Source organism: Siniperca chuatsi, linkage group LG4, assembly GCF_020085105.1.
Source record: "Siniperca chuatsi isolate FFG_IHB_CAS linkage group LG4, ASM2008510v1, whole genome shotgun sequence".
NCBI classification, from domain to species: Eukaryota; Metazoa; Chordata; class Actinopteri; order Centrarchiformes; family Sinipercidae; genus Siniperca; species Siniperca chuatsi.
Window position 1 is genome coordinate 26304912 of NC_058045.1, and position 17442 is coordinate 26322353.

Here is a 17442-nt window from a genome sequence, read left to right on the forward strand (position 1 = left end):
CGGTACATTGTGCCGGAGCTTGGCTCCATTGAATCCCTTTTCAATTAAATTTTATTTATATCGTGCCAATTCATAACAGAAGTTATCTCATTGCACTTTACCTATAGAGCAGGTCTAGACCGTACTATTTATAATATTAGTTACAGAGACCCAACAAATCCCACCAAGAGCAAGCACTTTGGCAACAGTGGCAAGGAAAAACTTCCTTTTAAGAGGCAGAAACCTCGAGCAGAACCGGACTCAATGGTGGGCAGCCATCTGCCGCTGCCGGTTGGGTTGAGAGAGAGATAGAGAGAGAGAGCATACAGTAGCACAATACAAATTCCACATTTACTTGACTTTTAAAATAATAATAATGGTAGTGGTAATATTATTGTTAATAAAAGAAATAATAGTAATAATAATGATAGTAATAATGATAATAATAGTAATAATACTAAGACTAAAAATAAGACTAATAATAATAATAATTGTAGTGTGGTTGTCGAGTAGGAACATGGGAGCAGTAGGAGGCCCGCAATCATAAATGCAGACTCTGCCGCTCTGGAGGTAGAAATACCTGCAGAAAGCGACAGAAGGAGAGAGGACAGAGACAAGAAAGCACACACCCTTGGGGGATTCATCGTTAACGTGTACCATCTGAGATCGATAGGATTTAAACCAGCTTAGTGCGGTTCCTTTAATGCCAATTAAATGCTTCTGTAATAGGATGTGATGGTCAATGGTGTCAAATGCAGCACTAAGATCTAACAAGACAAGTACAGAAACAAGTACATTGTCCGATGCAATTAGAAGGTCATTTGTAATTTTCACCAGTGCTGTCTCCGTGCTATGATGCACTCTAAATCATGACTGAAAATCCTCAAATTAACTGTTATTCTGTAGGAAGTCACACAACTGATTGGTGACTGCTTTCTCAAGGATCTTAGAGAGGAAAGGAAGGTTAGATATAGGTCTGTAGTTGGCTAAAACCCCTGGATCAAGAGTGGGCTTTTTAAGAAGACGTTTAATTACAGCTACTTTAAAAGACTGTGGTACATAGCCTGTTAATAAAGACAGATTGATCACATCCAGTAAAGAGGTGCTAACCAAGGGTAAAACATCTTTGAGCAGCCTAGTTGGGATGGGGTCTAAGAGATAGGTTGATGGCTTAGATGAAGAAATTGTTGAAACTGTTAGCTGAAGAAGGTCGATAGGAGAAAAGCAGTCTAAATATGTATCAGGTTTTACAGCTGTTTCTAAGGTTCCTGTGTTTGAAGATAAATCTGTACCGGTTGAGGGCAGGACATGATGAATTTTGTCATAAAATTTTATCATTAAAGAAGCTCATGAAGTCGTTACTACTGAGGGCTATAGGAATACATGGCTCAATAGAGGTCAGCCTGGCTACAATACTTAAAAGAAACCTGGGGTTGTTTTTATTTTCCTCTATTAATGGTGAGTAGTAGGTTGCTCTGGCATTACGGAGGGCTTCCCTATATGTTTTAAGACTATCTTGCCAGACTAAACGAGATTCTTCCAGATTGGTGGAACGCCATTTTCTTTCAGGTTTTTGTGATGTTTGCTTTAATTTGCGGGTTTGGGGGTTATACCATGGAGCTAACCTTTGTTTTATTATCTTCTTTTTTAGAGGAGCGATAGAGTTGAGTGTTGTTCGCAGTGAGCCTGCAGCACTATCAACTAGATGATCAATTTGGGAGGGACTAAAATTAGCATAGTCTGTTATATTGAGACATGGCATTGAATTAAATGCAGATGGAATCACTTCCTTAAATTTAGCTACAGCACTGTCAGATAGACAGTAGCAGTGTGTAGTGTAGGAGTATTTGCCTAATGGTGTGTAGTTCAGTAATAGCAGTTCAAAAGTTATTAAATAATGGTCCGATAAAGAAGGATTCTGTGGAAAGACTATTAAATGTTCAGTTTCAATGCCATAAACCAGAACAAGGTTGAGGGTGTGGTTAAAACAGTGAGTGGGTTTATGTATAAACCAATCAAATTTAATAATGAGATAAACGCAATACTAAGGCTATCATTTGCAACGTCCACATGAATATTGAAATCACTTACAATAATTACTGTATCTGTTTTAAGGACTAAACTTGATAGAAACTCTTTATTAATAATGGCATTAATATGACTGGGCAGAGTGGATTCATTTAGGCTAACATATTCTTCATGACCCAGCCAGGTTTCAGTAAGACAAAATAAGTCAATAGTACAGCTTTAGATGACAGATCTGATGTTGAGTCAATTTAATTCTCCTATTTTATTGTGCTATTTCAACGGTGGTAATTTTGTTTAGGTTTTTATATATAAGTTTTGGGTGGGTAACTGCTCTGGAAGCGCAGAGAAGCGTGTAGGACTGTAACTCTGCCTCCTGGTCTCAAATCTGAGTTGTCACGGTTTTGGTCCACTAATAAACTCGGCCAAATTTCTGGATATGAGAGCTGCTCCATCCAAAGTGTGATGAATGCCGTCTCTGCTAATCAGACCAGGTCTTCCCCAAAAAGTCTGCCAATTATCTACAAAGCCCACATAATTTTCTTTACTACTGTTTAATGATAATGTTAAACTGCTCAGCGGCAGTTCATAATAAACCAAACACATTGAGCTGGGTGCTCCAGTTATGCGTTTACATTATCATAAACCCATAGTAATAATAGTTATGATAATCATGATCACAAACAGAAATTTCTAAATCAGACACTGATGCAGCTAATTACAAAGTGCCTACATATTGCAATTATACGCAGAAGACGCCTTCGACTCATTGAAATGAGTCTGCAGGTATTTCTGATGATTTGTAAAAAGCAGTATAGCCCGAAGCCTACAATTGGAGGTCGATCTATGATAGATTGGTCTGAAAGTTCACAAGGGCAGGTGTATTCTATTTAAATCCCCCGCTCCTCCTCCGCACACTTTCACTCTGCTCTCCAAGTGGCCTCCATGCGACGTATGCTGTTACGTAATACCAAGGGCTGAGGGAAAGTGAATGAGGGGAAGTGGAACTACTAATTAAAGGCAGCCCTTGTGTCAAATGAAGAATATCACCTGACTGATGACGTCCAAAGCTTCAAACGTCACTGGTGCGTCAGAAAGAGCTTCATTCAGTTTGCCATTTTTGAAAGTTTTACAACTAAACTATGTGATCGGCACATTAGTGGGATAAGAGAGGAGAATAATTGAGAAATGTGGTGATGTACACTTGAAAGACATAATCACTAATCACTCGGCTAATTTAATGAATATCACTCTCCACTCACATTACATCGCGACTCATATGAAATGTCACATAAATATCAACCATGAAGTCTAAAAATATGAGCCCACAGTGGCACTCGGACTAAACTACACCAGTAGATTAATGTTTCGTGTCAGCAAGAATATTTTATATCTAGGCTTTTTGGAAAACCCATAATTATTTTACTGTAACATATTGTACGATAACATCTATATTTAATGCAGCACTTCTGGACAAAAGTATACACATTTAATAACATGCAGGCTTCTTGGACTTTTATTGCACACATATGAGACTAAAACTATTAATATCAGCGAGGTGTGGTGCTTCGGTCCCAGTCTTGAGGGGGTGCAATAAGTTTTACAAGCCACCAGAGATCACTGTGTTTGCTGAGTTTGAAGCCCCGAAGCTTCAAATCTTTTTCGGCACAAATAGAAAGAAAGCCCCAAAGCTTCATCCGCCCATCACTTTTCACTCGATTCATCTAGTTCATTGGCAATTTTAATCATACAACAGCTGTCACACTCACTACAGTTATCACTCCACCAACAATGTAAACAGTTATCAAAATATTGCACTAAGATTTTTAGTTTGATGGATTTTTAGAGACCAGAAAATGTGCAGTATTTCGCTAGAAAGCGCAAATTAGAGAAAAAGTCAAACAAAAATAAACAATTCTGTATAACAGAAATCTTTATTCTTTTCTTTCTTTAACCTTTACTAAACTTGTGATCCTCAGATTTAACATGCAGAGATTTTACTGCCCCACAGCACAACATTATCTGCCATTGGTTAACAATAAATTCGGCTGTAAATGGTTATGGGGGTCCTATGAAAAATCTTATTAAATAGGAGTGTGTGGAGCTAAGTGGTAGCCTGACAAAGACAATGCAAAAAAAATCCAGTAGTACTAGTAAAACAAATGAAAACAAAGTACATTCAATTGTGTTAGAAATTCAAACCAAGTACAAATCAGTAAATACTGGATTCATGAGTGAATATGAGTTAAACGTTAGATTTAGGTACTTCACTCTGTTCTACCTGAGCCTCAGAGAACGGTGTCTGCATGTTTTCCAGAAGACTGGCCAGGTCCTGTTCACAGTAACTCATCACCAAAAACAGACTGAACAGGAAACAAAGAGAATTACAGGAAAATAGACCATTAAGTGTTAAGTTAACAGACAACAGTAAAACAGATTGTGGTGACTAAGGTTACAAAACCAGCTGTGGCAACATGAACTACTCATATTCCCGGTTATATTTGATGGACGTGACAGTGTTTTATTAATTACATAATCATTACACATACGGCCTGAACTCTAATAGTCCAGATTCTGAATAGTTACATTGCACCCAGGGAGATGTGCAGCATTAACTGTTGCTGTAGAAAATGATCTTTTATTGCTTGTGAATCCACTGATGTGTATCTACTCTAACACCATAATGGTGGTGTGTGTGTAGTACCTCTCCAGTTGGCTGCCAACAACCACTTCTTTCAGCTCCACTATGTTGGGATGTCTCAGCCTCAGCAGCAGCGTGATCTCTCTGAGGCTACTGATGGGGATCCCTGACAGAGAAAGAGCAGGGCATCTTTTACAGGTCATTGTAACAACCGAATTACAGAACAATAAGAAAACCTGCAATGAAACTTTTTAGGGATTTTGGACACCATGGGACAATAAACTTTGGATTCAATGTATTCATTAATAAGACGGTGTAGTCCCTCATTCGTCCAGGAGTGTTCTATCGTAGAAAAGGTTTCAGTCGTAGTCATCTGGACACTGTTTTCAGAATCAAGAATCAATCAATTTGATTCTGAAAACAGTGTCCAGATGACTACGACTGAAACCTTTTCTACGATTGTATTCATTAATTGCCAATATTTTTGCAATGTTAAAGGTGGGACAGAATGACAATAATATAGGTTAGCTGTTATGTCCAACACTGTGATCCAGAGCAAGATATATCTTCATAACTACTAGCTCAAAGCGTAATGGGCAGATTGTAATTCAGATCAAAATTACTAACACCAATGATGCTCCCTACATTCCCCAAACTGATAATTATATGCAAACAACACAAGCACAAAGACAGACACACATACACATACAGTACATACAAAAATACGGCATTCAAAATATTAAAAAAACATGCACACGCGCACACACGCACACGCACACGCACACACACACACACACACACGACTCAGCATTAAAGCAGTGCTCTTACCATCTTTCTCTTTGTCCATCCGGACCTTCTTCAATGCTACAATCTCATCTGACTTGGTGTCTCGGGCTCGGTCTATATTAAGAACAGGAAACAGTTTATCTACTCAGCAGTTAAAATGATCTGCTATTTTGATTTCCTAGTTGAACCAGTATATAGACTCCAACATTAATGACTTACACACAATGCCATAAGTTCCTTCTCCTATGCGGTTGAGTTTCTCGAACTCTCTGACACTTCTGCAGCTCCCAAACTGAAAAAGATTGACCAGATAAAGAGACGGCACAGAGGTTCTCTTCACTTCAGTGAACTCCAATGGACAGACACAATGGGAAGTTGCACTATTTCTCTGGATAGCTCCATGTGTCATATGACTGTTTTATATATTCAGAACTACTTAAGTGAACATTTAGTGAAATTGAAATAAAATGATGGACAACAAGAAAATCAATAAAGGGATCTAATGTGATTATCAAACAGTCACTTTGAGCCACTAAGAAGAACTGGCTCTAAGGGGAATTTGCCATTACCTACATGGGAAAGAAAGTTAGGGCCAACGCACATTAGACAACCAATCTGGGAGGGCTAGTGTCACAGGGTTGTGATTCCCATTCCAAAGTTTACTTAGTCCTAAAAAAGGTATCCTGGAGGACAGGGTGAGGATTCACCAAGGAATCACTAAATGACATGGATAACTGGGTGCTTTAACATGCAGGCTTATGTGTTGGTGGAAGCCAGTAATGAGATTGACCGGAGACAGAGACTGAAGTGTACAGACCTTAACTTTACCTTGAAAGTTAAGTAAATCACATAGCAAAAGCGCCTCACTAACTAACTACTTTTCCACAATGTGCACTCATAAGCTCAGGTAGCTTAAAACGACAAACTCTCTTAGATGGAGAGAATGCCAAACTCCATTTAAAAATCAGCTATTTTAATAACTACCTTGCTTATCAGTGAATACTTTACCAAAAAAGGTCGCCCCATCGTTGACAGTTTTAAAGCATATGCGTATCGAGTAAATGTTAACTTGTAACGTTACCGTAGCTGGTTCAAGGTGCTTTTGCTTGCTATTAGCATGAGGATTGTGATTGTATTGAGCGATATTTTCCTATTATAATGTTGCCTTTGTTAAATATGTGCCGAATTTCTGACTAGGCCATCTAGATTTGTGATAAGTGTAAACTTGTGTTCTATTAGTGATGTATCGTCGCCGATGAGCAGGGTATCATTAAACTACCAGAGTCCTGAACAGTTTGGCGAAGCTAATTCTCTTACCCTATCACTTTGAGGCACTGTGAATGTTTTATTGTTCTTGATGGACTTGAGCTTTATAGGGTCCGGTTCGTCCTCTCCTACGGTGTCCATTCTTTAATTTAAGATCGTTTTCAGCCTCAGAAGACGAGAGTATCGTCCGTTATGACTTTAACTCGACGAGCAGCAGCTCACTCCGGTGGGCGCCGCCATTTTGTTTTGTTTTGTTTTGTTTTGTTTTGGGCCACCAACAGGACGACAGCTGGGCGCTTTCCCGGAGTTTGAATAGGCCGGGACACCGTATGTAAACACAATGCTTCTGCGGTTCTGTGGTGTTTGTGAAGATCATTTTGAGTCCATCTTGGAAGAAGACTGTAATAAAAAAAAGAAAAAAAAAACATATACATGTAAGTTTTTTGTAACAATTTCCGCCTTTCCACTTGATAAAAATGGTCCCCACATACAATAACATGGAATATATAGCTGTAATTATTAGAAGTTGTGAGTGAGCAGGTAGTGAGCATGAATGTAGTAGCAGTAGCACTAGTAGTTGTTGTAAAGGGCTACTCCAGCAATTTAGTATTGCACTTCCATAAAGTTGGGGGACTCACAAGACAGATTTTTTAAAAGAATGGTCAAACTTGAAGAAAGCCGAGATATAACTGGGTTTGGGGGTTTTAGTCCCAAGTATGGGCCAAGATTATTCCTAATCCTTAAAGCAACCAATAATAACATATTTTCATTAGACCCTGCCTGCTAAATGCCAACGTCTCTCCACCCACCATCTCTCAATGTTGATGACATCATCAGGGTTATTTTCTCAGACAGGATAAACCTTACTCCATAGCCACAGAAGACATTATACAACTGTTTTTACAGACTGAGTAGTAACCCCCATGATAAGTAAATTGATCAGTAAAGTTCCCCTTTGAGGTACCTATAAAATATGATGCATTGTTATGGGTTACGCAGTAGTACATACAGTAATAAAAATGTCAACAAGGTGCAGTATTAAAAAGCTGCTCACACTTCAATTAATCAGTAAAAATAATTTTAATTTAATATGTGCATAATAATATGATATTCTAAAGAGAGATAGATTGTATAATGAGGACTTTTACTTTTTATACTTGCGCTGATTATTCGTACTTTTAATTATGTCAATTAAAAATATTGCTACTTTTAATTAAGTAAAGGATTTGAATACTTCTTCCACCACTGTTTATAGTTTCTGAGTTTTTGCCGCTCTCTCTGATCTCACCTAAGTTTGGTTCCCAGTTTACCTTCTGTGGCAGGACGTGTTGAGTTACCGTCTGGTCACTAGTTTCTTCCCCACTACAAAGGGTGTGGAAGAAGGCCTCCGCTCTTTGACGGCATCAGCTATAGTCATGGTGGATGGTGAGGCGTGGATGTCTTCTCGTGATGGAGCTGTGATGAGGATGGCAGGTGCACGTGGAGAAGAGTTAGCTGAATCGGACTCAGTGTTGGACTGTGATGGAGGGGGGCTCTCTGTAACTGAGAGGGAGAAAATTACTCTGACATAGCAGAGGTGGAAGATACACACTGACTAACACCAAATATTAGTCAGATATACATGTATCCACATACTGGAGCTTTGTACAGCCAATAACCCACTGAAACAGCTTCTTTGTTTTAGGGAGGTTTAGGGTAAAAGGTCATGAACCCAATACACTTATGAAAGGTGTGCTTTACCTACACCCCATCTTCTCCAGCCTCTGTAATTCCAGTCTACTAAGTTTAGTCCTGACCAGAGGATTTCCAGCAGTGTCTGTTTGTGTGTGTGTGTGTCTGCTTAGATGTGTAGTCACAGTGTTTCTGTTTGGTATGAAGAGCAACAGCACCTTTTAAATTGGATTGTGCTAATTTCTTAACAGTGTTAGGGCTGTGTCTACCTCATCTTAGTACTACATGGAGGAACAATGATTCTTAACAACATTAACGATGATCAACAACAATTAAGTATCATAATATATTCAACTACTTTGAAAAGGCACCAGACGTTTTTACACTGATGAAGACAATTGCATCTTGGTAGATAAGGGAGTTGAGGCATAGTACAAACTGACATCATCATAAAGAGGGCTTGGTGTACCAATAATTGTGTAGCTGCTTTGTTGGTATGGTTTATATTAATGCTGATCAGCATTAATTCTACAATAATAAAGACAAGTGGTCTTCTGCACCATTATCTCAGAGAACACATGCTATCAAACATCTGTACAGATAATAGATATTAAATGTCAAATGAATTCTAAAGTATTTACTCTATGGCTGATAGCGAAAAGAAATACCAACTTCGAATTTTATCAGGATGCTAGGTCAGTATACACAAAAATACTCCCATCTACACTCCATATACATATATACCTCCTCTGCGCTTTAGGACAAACAGAATATTGTGAAGAATCTGGGTAAAATTCAACCTATTCCTAAAGCAGCATTCCTTAAACCTAAATCACAGGCCTATTAGTTGATAATGTCATTTGTATGTTTCATTTTTTTGTCTATTCCCAGAGTTTTCTACCGAGGTCATTTGAGGGCTTGTGTATTTCATCCCTACCTGAATCTTCCTTCTGGCTTGCTCCAGACCCCATTAGGCTTCAGTCAGCTGTTGTACAGTCCTTACGTGTCCACACACATGGTGCTCACATTTTGGTCAGTCTATGCTACAGCCCATTTAGAGTCTGTGTTTAAGAGCCTGTGCTATGTCTGAGGCTACTGCTTATGCCAGTAATCCTCTCCCTGTCTCTGCCACTCCCTCCCTGTCTCCGTCACTCGCCCTGTCTGGGTGACAGATACTAATCCTGTGCTCACAGCAGTAGTAAGAGATACTGGATTTAAAGGGCAAACAGGGATAACTAGTATAAATTCTTGTTCTATTATGAAAAAGGTTTTTTTTAAATGACTGTGTAGTATATGTTGCTACCAGATGGCAGTTCAGGGGTAGCCACATGATTACCTCTGGACTAAAATACAAAGATGTACAATATGCTAGTGGATTCCAGAAATATCAAATATCAAGTATTGACTGAAGAACTATTATTATCCTTAATTCTTGTTTGATGTGGTTTCATAATTTTATACATAATCTGAATGAATAAAACATTAAATTGCAAACATACACCCTTGTTACATACTGGTATGTTCTGTCATTTGTGACAAAAAAAAATCCAACTATAATGACTAAGCCAACTATAGAGTTATGATTATTTTTTATTTTATATATATATATATAAAACATAGTTATCACCCTGTTAGCATATTTCAGGAAATTATGCACACACAATTACCAACTGTGTAAAGTTTCTGGAATATTTGACTTTTTATTTGATTTTATTTAGTCAATTACACCTGAAACTGATTTGCCCATAGCTGAAAACCTATTGAGAGCTTCATTTAGTCATGAGTGTTGATTGATGCTGCACAAAATTTGGGAATAACTGGATTAACAGCCTAGGAGAAGTTAGTAAGTAAGTAACTTTTCCCAAAGACTAGGCAGAAAAAGCTCATTTCAGGAGGACAGGGTATACACAGGAGCTAAACAACTAGCTATAGTGTTTTCTCTACTCAGTCTGACTGATCCTATAGATTGTGGTATAACCTTTGTCCAAGAAACAGTATGCCAGGTTGGAATATGATTAGTCAAACCATGTCAGCATCACAATTGTAAATTGTTAGGATGTAGTTGCATAGGAGACCTTGTTTGCGAATAAAGGCTCATTTTGACAAATACATGTCATGCCCTAAAACTATTTGGAGAGGTCATAGCGGTCAATTGCTATTGAGTACTAGCACTTTGTGCTTGGAGCCCTAATTTAAAATGCTCATGTTATAGATTGACTATTCAAATCTCATGTCTACAAATCATTGTCTCTTGTCGGTTGGAGTTAATAAGGTGTTATTTAAATGTTTATTTTTGTAACGTTCAACAATTTGAAACAAAAACTCTTATAAGAAGACAGCCAACAGGATGAAGGCCAAAACTGTGTTTCACAAAACCTTAAAAGAACCTCTCAGCTACAGCAAAGACCATATATAAAAAAGATGAATTTGTAGTAATACACAAATAACAAGAGCTACTGGTGGAGAAGGCTTTTGAAGTAGGCACGAGTAGCTGAAACAATGATGGGAGTTTGAGGGGAAGGAGACAATACATGTTGGCAAGTTCAGATAACGACAGATTACGTCATAAAGTCATTTAGTACTGTTAACAATACCCTAATCATAGTTTTACATACATAATAATACTGTATTACAGCGCTCATAATACCTTACTACAATATAAATTCTGAAGTATCTGCAATACCCTGTGCATTACATTAATTGCTTTCACTGACACTTTGCTGTAGAGAGAAGACAGTCAAATGTCTGCACAAACATAAAACACTCATGAATAATAACATATCATTTCTGCCTATTTATTCCATCCTGCACTTTCCTCTTTTCTTTTTAAGGCCAGTGTGTTGTGGCTGATGATGTGTTTATGAGGGTTCGTTCGCCCAGCGCCGCAGATACTCTAAATCATCCTCAACCTCATCTTCCTCCGTCTTGACTTTTGGGGAGAAAAAACAAAAAACTGTGAGCAATTTGCATGAATTGGTTGATACGATAGCCAACTGCCAATTGTGTTGTATCATGTTATCATCAGCTTTCCAATTCATTTTAAAGCTGCTAACATGTGAAGTTGCCCACTGGAGCATCAGTGCTACCAAACTTGTACTTGTCATCTGCTGCACCTGGCTTCATGTTAACTTGACCCAGGATGCTTTACCAACTAAGCTAACCAACTACGGTTGTACCAGATGGTTCTTACCAGGATGGGAAGGTGATGCAGTGGGAGACACTTTGGGACAAGGGTCTCTGTCCTCCGTTCTGTCCTTCTCAAAGAGACTCTCATCCAGATTCTTTTCCAGCCTCTCCAGCTCTGCCAGCAGCTCATCCTGAGGGAAACACACACACACACACACACACACACACACAACGCAACTGCCTCATATCACCATAAATCTTATCAAGATCACCACAAATACTTCGAGTCTGTTCACTAGGAATTCTTGCTGTAATGCTATATCATCCTTAACTGGTTGCAGGGGCAATATGGTTGATATAGTCTTTTTTGATATTGACATATACAGTATCATGATATAGCAAATGATTATTGATCAGTCTCAGACAAAAAATACAAAGACTATTCAGTGCAAATAAAAAAAGCCCACGTCTGAAATCACAAAAGTCACACTAAAGTAAAATCCCTAAAAGAGTCATCGTACCTCATCAAATTCCACTCCAAAGCTCGCAGACGTGTACAGGGTGTCTGGCGTGTGTTGAGTCACATCCTGCTCTTCTGTTATGTCCTTGATCAGGTCATTCACCTTGTTGACAATATCTCTGAAACAGCCAGCAGAAAGTTCCTGTCTCAGTTCAACTTTAAAACTACATTAGTATGTATGCTAAAAGAGGATGTTATAACATTTGCTGTGAGCTGGATCCAAACTCATGGTATCGCATGTAAATAGATAACATCCAAATACATTCACTCAGCATCAGAATGCAACATTATAACCTCTATCCGAAATCTTATCTATTTTCTGCAATATTTGCTGACATTTTGTGTGTTCTTGTTTTTATTCTGCTGCATTTCTTTCAGATACAACTTTGCTGATATCTTTCCCCTTACATGTGCTCATGAGCAGACCTCATGGCCTTAACAGCACAGTCAATGTACTTGAGATGTTTCTCGTACCACTTCTTCCTTCTCAGCGCCTGCAGAGCCACTGGGAGGAGAGCATAGTGAGATACAGTACATGAGTAGGAAAGTACTTAACTCAACAAAGTGAAAAGAAAAACAAACTCATGGGGATTTTCATCACAGTGATCACACAAATAACTGTTAAACAATTTTATCTTAATGACAGCTATATTTGTCACTGTATAATTCATTTTCTATTAGGGATGTTCAAAAATACAGGAGGCCTGCAGCTGTCTTGACTGATACAGTATCTCACATTACCAGACTTTTGACTCTAGACCCTTTTCACAGCAGACATTTTGATTTGTCACAACAGGAAAAGCACAGAGGTAACTAATAACATTAATGATGGCTCAGTTCCATTAAGAGTCCCAGTAAGCCATTCCAGTGAGCCACTGTGCACAATACCAGGACCCTGGAACTGGCGCATGGCATGCAGTTAGTAATGTTTAGGGTAGGGTGATATGGTGATATGATGATATACATATACAGTAAGATGATATAAATTTGTCAACAGTCAGCCATTTTGCCATACTATCTACACTGTGGTATTGCTCCCTTTAATATCTCTCGGTGTAATAGACTATTTTACACAATGACGTAAATCACTGACTCATTTCTGGTAATTATTTTGAATTTTTATAATTATTTTCATCAATGTGATGTGTATTTTGATTTAAAAGGTTCAAATGTTAAATTTATTCATCCATAAAAACATGGAAATTACAATGCTCCCATCCTAATCAACCAACGCTGATGCAAAATGCAGGCAATAAATGCCCACAAAATAAGACCACTGATAAAAACAACGTAAAACTATGTTCCATAATAAAACTGTTAAACACATCCAAACAACAATACAAAAGCAGACTAAGATTAAAGTAAAGTCCCAGTTTACAAAGTTCTGGTGATACTGCCATATCCCGTGTGGGATAAAAGAGAGATAGTGTGTGTGAGACATTTCTGTAAAAATACAGCCAAATTCTTACAGTAATGTACCGTTCTTCCTAAATACGGGGACATACTGTAAATTTTTATGCTTTTTGGAGCAAGGTGTACTAAACGCTGGGACATAATAGGTGATTTCCAGGCAGTATCATTTATTTACTCATACGTGTTACATGCTGTTTTAAGGTGCTTCATTGGGATTAACCCAGAGAAGGGAAAAAAGACGAGTCAGTGAGCTCTGAGCCTGGACACCTGGATGCCCACCCTCTGCCGATTAAAATGAAGAACATTTGATGGCATTACAAATCATGTTAACCTGCAATCTTATTTTTAAATCTCTTTACTGGACCATTAAGATTAAAGACACACTGTTATTTACAGTATATGTCAATGCAATTTACAGTTTTTTTTATTAATACTGAAAACTTTTCAGTAGTTTACTGTAATACATACAGTTAAAACGGTTAATGTAGATTACAACAGCAACACTAGCAATACAGTATATTACTGGCATGACTAAAGTATAACACTGTAAATCTCACATTCTACTGTACAATACTGTAATACACATTCAATTCAATTTTATTTATATAGCGCCAATTCTAGCGCCAATTCATTACAGAAGTTATCTCATTGCACTTTTCCTATAGAGCAGGTCTAGACCGTACTCTTTATAATATTATTTACAGAGGCCCAACAAATTCCACCATGAGCAAACACTTGGCGACAGTGGCAAGGAAAAACTTAATTTAAGAGGCAGAAACCTTGGACAGAACCAGACTCAATGGTGGGCGGCCATCTGCCGCTGCAGTGTTAGGTTTTGAGAGAGAAGGAGATGGAGAGGTTTAGAGAGAGAGCTTTAGAGATAGAGAGAGCGAGGAGAGAGAGAGAGAGGTTTTGGGTGAGGGGGGTGGGGGAGAGGGAGGCACAATGCAAATACCACCATATGACAGTAATAAACTGTAAAATGTTTAAAGTAAATGTAAATTACAGTAGTGAGACTGTTGAATTAACAGTAAATTAACAGATAGTTTAGTGTAATTTCCCTGTGAAATAACACTAAACTACAGGTGGTCTTAACCTGCCACTGCATTGTCGGGTTTTTAATTTGCTGGATTAGCTAAAAGCAGACACTTCTATCTAAATGTTTTATCTATAAACAGTTTCTCAATTGAGTTTTTCAGAAAATGTACTATATCACGATATTTATTGATATCGATATATCGTGATAGAGAATTTCATCTATATTAACGTTACCCACACCTGAGCTTTACCTGCAATGACATGTCATTTCTGCAGGGAAGAAAAAGGTATTGGCATACAGACTAAAAGCTGCACATCCTAACACACACACCTTTTTAACCATAAATTTCCATGAGGCACTTAAGTTATTATGGTAATTTTAAGTCAGCTGTCTTAACTTGCCTCCTCTTACAAGCCAGATGAAACTAATCAGTTAATTAAAGCATGCCTTAAGGACATAAAAACCTGGATGACCTGCAATTTTCTGATGTTAAACTCTGACATAACTGAAGTTATTGTACTTAGCCCCAAACACCTCAGAGACACATTATCTAAACTTATCTTACTCTAAAAGGCATTGCCCTGGCCTCCAGCACCAGGGTAAGGAACCTCAGAGTTATCTTTGATCAGGATTTATCCTTTAACTACCACATAAAACAAACTTCAAGGACTGCCTTCTTTCACCTATGTAACATTGCAAAAATCAGGCACATCCTGTCTAAAAATGATGCCGAAAAATTAGTGCATGCATTTGTTACTTCTAGGCTGGACTATTGCAATTCCTTATTATCCGGCTGCCCGAATAAGTCCCTTAAGACTCTCCAGTTGATCCAGAATGCTGCAGCACGTGTACTGACAAGAACTAGGAAAAGAGATCATATCTCTCCAATATTAGCTTCTCTGCACTGGCTCCCTGTAAAATCCAGACTAGAATTTAAAATCTGTCTACTCACCTACAAAGGTTATTACCCAAATAAAACACTGCGCTCCCAGGATGCAGGCTTACTTGTGGTTCCTAGAGTCTCCAAAAGTAGAACGGGAGCCAGAGCCTTCAGTTATCAAGGTCCTCTTTTGTGGAATCAGATCCCAGTTTGGGTTCGGGAGGCAGACACCATCTCCACATTTAAGAGTAGACTTAAGACTTTACTCTTTGATAAAGCTTATAGTTAGGGCTGGCTCAGGTGAGTCCTGAACCATCCTTTAGTTATGCTGCTATAGGCCTAGACTGCTGGGAGACTTCCCATGATGCACTGAGCTCCTCTCCTCTCCTCCTCTCCCTCTCCATCTGTGCGCATTTTTATCCTATTAATGCATGTTACTAACTCGACATCTTCTTGGGCTTTATTGGCATGGGGAACAGATGTTAACATTGCCATGGCATGTGTAAAATAAAATCATAAACAGAAGAACTGTGATATTAAAATATACTTATGTGATTAACAGCTTGCGATCTGCTTCCAATCTGTAGAGTTTTAAAGCTCATCCTGAAATTACTTAGTTGGACTTTGCATTGTGCTTCCCTCTTCTCTCTCTGCTCTATAAGAAAAGTGCAATGAGATAACTTCTGTTATGAATTATATAAATAAAACTGAATTGAATTGATGTACTAACGTTAGACTGTTCCACAGATGTGACCAATGCATACTAATTTACTATATATTTAAATGGTCTGGGTTGCACAGCTCAATTAGCCGTTAGTTAGCTCAGGTGCTAGCTTAATATCTAGCTAGATTGTCAGCTAACACTGACATTACCTCACCTGGCTACTACACGCTTTAATGTTAAATAAAGAATTATACAAGGCATATATCAACTTCCTTTAAAATATTTCACCCCTTCTGTTTTTTCTGCTGTTTTCCTTGGCAAACAGAAGTTCCTGGTCAATCTTTTTCTTCAGAAAGTCTTTCTTCTTCATCAGCAACTCCTCTTTCTCTACGAGGTTCTCAATCTCCTCTGGTCGGCAGGGCTTCTTTCTCACCTTTTCTCCTCCATTAAATATCTTACCAAACAAAGACATGTCTGCGATGCCGGCTAAAACACAAAATGACCTCGGCCTCGCGCTGAATAATCGTGCAGTTTGGAGCTGTCCCTCCCAGATGACAGCTGCCTGTAACCTGGAGACCACTTTCAAAAGGAAATACGCGGTGCTCCAGCAGATAATACCCTGCAAAACATTTATTCCAAACTAATTTTGCAATATCTCGTTAAAAAAAGACATATTTGTTGTTTTTTTCAGCCGCACGCGACATGGCATGGCTGGCTATTTGTTTGTGTGAACGACTACTACTTACACGTATTAGCGTCATTAAGTATATGAACACAATTAATATTTATTAGATATTAAAAAATTATCTAAATATTGGTCAAGTCAACTTACTTTTATGAATGATAAAATGATTAGCATTGCTGATAATATAGGAATATTAATATCTCGTGTCAATAAATTAAAGACTTAAAGGAATATAAGACAGTAGATGGCGGTATTGCAGAGTTTAAGAGTTAAAAGCTGACGAGGAAGAAGTTTTAAGTTTAGAATATGACATTAGAAAAGCACAAATAAATAGGGAAAGTGTAGTAGCTTTCTTTTTTTATATAGAGAAGGCCTGTGACATGATGTGGAAGGAGGGATTATTCGTTAAAATCAGTAAATTAGGAGTTAAAGATCTGTCTGTTTAGGTGGATCAATTAACTCTTAATTGGAAGATCTATTCAATAAAGAATTGGGAAGAGCTATTCGGGAAACTTAGTTTTTGAAAATGGAAAGCATCAAGGTGAGCGTTTTATTATTTTCTATTATGATAAATGATGATACATTTTTGCAGAGAATGGGGCAATTTGGAAAAGAGGAAGAAATTTGGACTCTATTGTAAATAAATTAGAAGAATGGAAAAGTTGAGGAGTGGTCATTTAAGTGGGGTTTTAGATTTTCAGTGGACAAAATAAAAACAATGCTCTTTACAAGGAAGAAATTAGTCAT

At 38.0% G+C, this 17442-nt stretch overlaps 2 protein-coding genes across 5 annotated transcripts in view; both read right to left on the bottom strand.

Annotated features, from left to right (window-relative positions):
* Nucleotides 1–6887, bottom strand: part of cdk10 (cyclin-dependent kinase 10) — a 14839-nt gene extending 7952 nt beyond the window's left edge. The window contains exons 1-5 of the mRNA XM_044194348.1: nt 6749–6887; nt 5651–5723; nt 5474–5545; nt 4709–4811; nt 4286–4367 (exon numbers count right to left, since the gene is read on the bottom strand). Coding sequence (XP_044050283.1) covers nt 4286–4367; nt 4709–4811; nt 5474–5545; nt 5651–5723; nt 6749–6838 — 420 coding nt within the window. The 5' untranslated portion in view covers nt 6839–6887. The remainder of the gene's footprint in view (nt 1–4285; nt 4368–4708; nt 4812–5473; nt 5546–5650; nt 5724–6748) is intronic.
* Nucleotides 6888–6960: 73 nt separating this feature from the next.
* On the bottom strand, nt 6961–16719 carry LOC122875362 (charged multivesicular body protein 4b-like). 4 transcript variants are annotated; one of them, XM_044194352.1, is made up of 6 exons: nt 16470–16719; nt 12423–12519; nt 12016–12133; nt 11559–11685; nt 8008–8239; nt 6961–7096 (listed from the first exon to the last, which is right to left on the bottom strand). In XM_044194352.1, exons 1-5 carry the CDS (start codon nt 16480–16482, stop codon nt 8031–8033), a joined length of 564 nt encoding a protein of 187 aa, XP_044050287.1. In that variant the 5' UTR covers nt 16483–16719; the 3' UTR covers nt 6961–7096; nt 8008–8030. The 4 variants fall into 4 exon arrangements, with proteins under 4 accessions (XP_044050287.1, XP_044050284.1, XP_044050285.1 ...); XM_044194349.1 differs by having other exon boundaries at nt 16299–16714; XM_044194350.1 differs by having other exon boundaries at nt 6967–7096; nt 7986–8239; nt 16299–16714.
* Nucleotides 16720–17442: the final 723 nt, after the last annotated feature.